This window comes from Belonocnema kinseyi, chromosome 8, assembly GCF_010883055.1.
Source record: "Belonocnema kinseyi isolate 2016_QV_RU_SX_M_011 chromosome 8, B_treatae_v1, whole genome shotgun sequence".
NCBI classification, from domain to species: domain Eukaryota; kingdom Metazoa; phylum Arthropoda; class Insecta; order Hymenoptera; family Cynipidae; genus Belonocnema; species Belonocnema kinseyi.
This window is the reverse complement of record NC_046664.1, coordinates 96,930,482-96,932,605: the sequence shown is the minus strand read 5'-3', so window position 1 is coordinate 96,932,605 and position 2,124 is coordinate 96,930,482. Positions and strand designations below refer to the sequence as shown.

General features: G+C 36.3%; 1 protein-coding gene across 1 annotated transcript in view; it reads left to right on the top strand.

The window, feature by feature from the left end:
• The first annotated feature begins 377 nt into the window (after positions 1-377).
• Positions 378-2,124, top strand: part of LOC117177916 (Down syndrome cell adhesion molecule-like protein Dscam2) — a 273,718-nt gene continuing 271,971 nt past the window's right edge. Inside the window, exon 1 of the mRNA XM_033369016.1 lies at positions 378-461. Coding sequence (XP_033224907.1) covers positions 431-461 — 31 coding nt within the window. The 5' untranslated portion in view covers positions 378-430. The remainder of the gene's footprint in view (positions 462-2,124) is intronic.

The following is a 2,124-nucleotide window of genomic DNA, read 5'->3' as shown; positions in this document are numbered from 1 at the left end:
TAGAAAGGGAGGCAATGAGTGAGAGAGTAAAACGGAGAGCGGGAGGAACGACTCGCGAGCTTGGCGCTTGCGTCAGTCCGAGGGTTCGTAAACGCGATCAGTCGTAGCCGGTGGTGCCGGGGGGCAAAGACTCTTCCAAGGTGAATGTTTTGCGCGATTTCTAAGTCACGGGGCACCACGTATGATCGCCACATTGCCCCGGCGTCTCCGCGACCTTACGCACTCCCCCCACCTTTCTAAGATTCTTTCGAATCAGACGTTTCCGGTTATGTTTTTGTTCAGTTCCGTTCACTTTTTAACGGTTTGGTGAAGTTGATTCCGCTATTTTTTCTCAATCGAAACTTATATTGAAATTGCAGCTTCCAAGGATTCCGAAAAGAAGAAAGCTGGAGTTGCCTCCATATAGTAACCCATTACGTACGGATCTGTGATGATGCTCTCCTGTTGTCTGATCATAGCCGGTAAGTTACTACTTGAAATATCACCCTGGCTAAAATTCGCCGGTTATAGGCGAAAACGTGGCTTCGATGCACGCAAGTTCCGGTTGGTGGTAGTTTACAAGGAAACAGGAACAGGAAACGATTATTGGTTGCATATTACGCTTTTGCATGCAACCGTTTATACGAAGTCTTTTTACATTCTCATCATTTATGATTGAGAAAGTATTAGAATTGTCGGAAATTTGACATCACACTTTTTCAACGGATCTCCACGTTTCGAGACCCCCTGAATCCGAAAATCAGGTTTTCACGATAGCGTCTGTCTGTCTGTCCGTCCGGGCGTCCGTAAACACGATAACTCTCGAAAAAATGAACGAATCAAATCCATCTTTGTCACACCTTTTCTAGATCCTAAAAGAAAGGACGAGTTTGTTAACCAGCCAGTTTTGATAAAAATTCAAAAAGTGAACGCATTTTGAACATTTTTGAAACCACTTTTTTCTGAATTTAAAAATTCTATGTACGGATATTTATAGTATTCAAAAGAACAAAAAATTTATCCAATTGGCTTTTTTCGATCAAAAAAAATTCTCAGAGTTATAGCGTTTTGAAAATTCTTTTAATCAACCGAAAATCAAAATTTAAAGCCGAAAAACGCACGATATGAAAAAAGTCAAGAAAAGAAAAACATTTCTTTTTTAAATCCCTACAAGATTATCATAACCAATTTTTGGATTTTCTTCAAAAATCGAAAATTCAAATTTTTATTGCACAAAAAATAATGGAAAATAAAAAATTCCATTTTGTGGACAAACTATGTAGGATACAAAAAAAGATAAATGAACAAAAATGGTTATCCCAAAAAAGATCTACAATTTCGTTAAGAATCACTTCTTGATAGGACGCGTACTTTTTGTTTTATTCGTGAAAAATATCGTTGAAAAAAGTAAGATAAAAAAATGTGTGGAAAAACAACGAAAATTACGAGAAAAAAATCCAACAAAACCTGTTTACAAATGTCTGTCGGATATCCAGCGCGCAGCGCGAGTGTCACGATGAGAATGTGTACGTCAAAGCCTAAAGAGCTTTGAGAAACTTAATCTTTTACTATACTTAATTAAGTAGACAATTCAGAATATGAAGACGCATATAAATACTGCTATCTAAAACAGATCTTTTTGATAAAGTTTTTTCAAGCATTCCAAATGCAAAGAATAAATATCCGAGCACGAAGCGCGAGGTGTAATTATGTTCGAACGCGAAGCGCGAGGTAACCTATTATCGATCGCGAAGCGCGCGATGAGAATGTGCCCGAGAAGCGGGCAGATTTTTGAGAATTAATTTTGAAGGATATATTTAATAGTATCGTTTTTTACTAACTTCAGCGTTCATTTTTCAGAAATAAATCGAAATTAAATGAATAACTTTCGATAAAAATTTATGTTTTCAAAGAAGAGTTTAATTGAATTGGATAAATTAAGCAAATTAACCCCATAGAAGAATATTTCCTGTATGATAACAAACAAGTAGTTTCACTTTTTGTTCAGTTTTGGAGTACCTCTTGTTTAATTTCATGAAACTTGTAAAAGCGTACGATAGGAAAAAGCTTTTATATTAATTTACTGAAAATGCTAATTTCTGTTGTGTTTCGTATTTGGTTGGGTTAAAAGAGGTCGAGAATTCT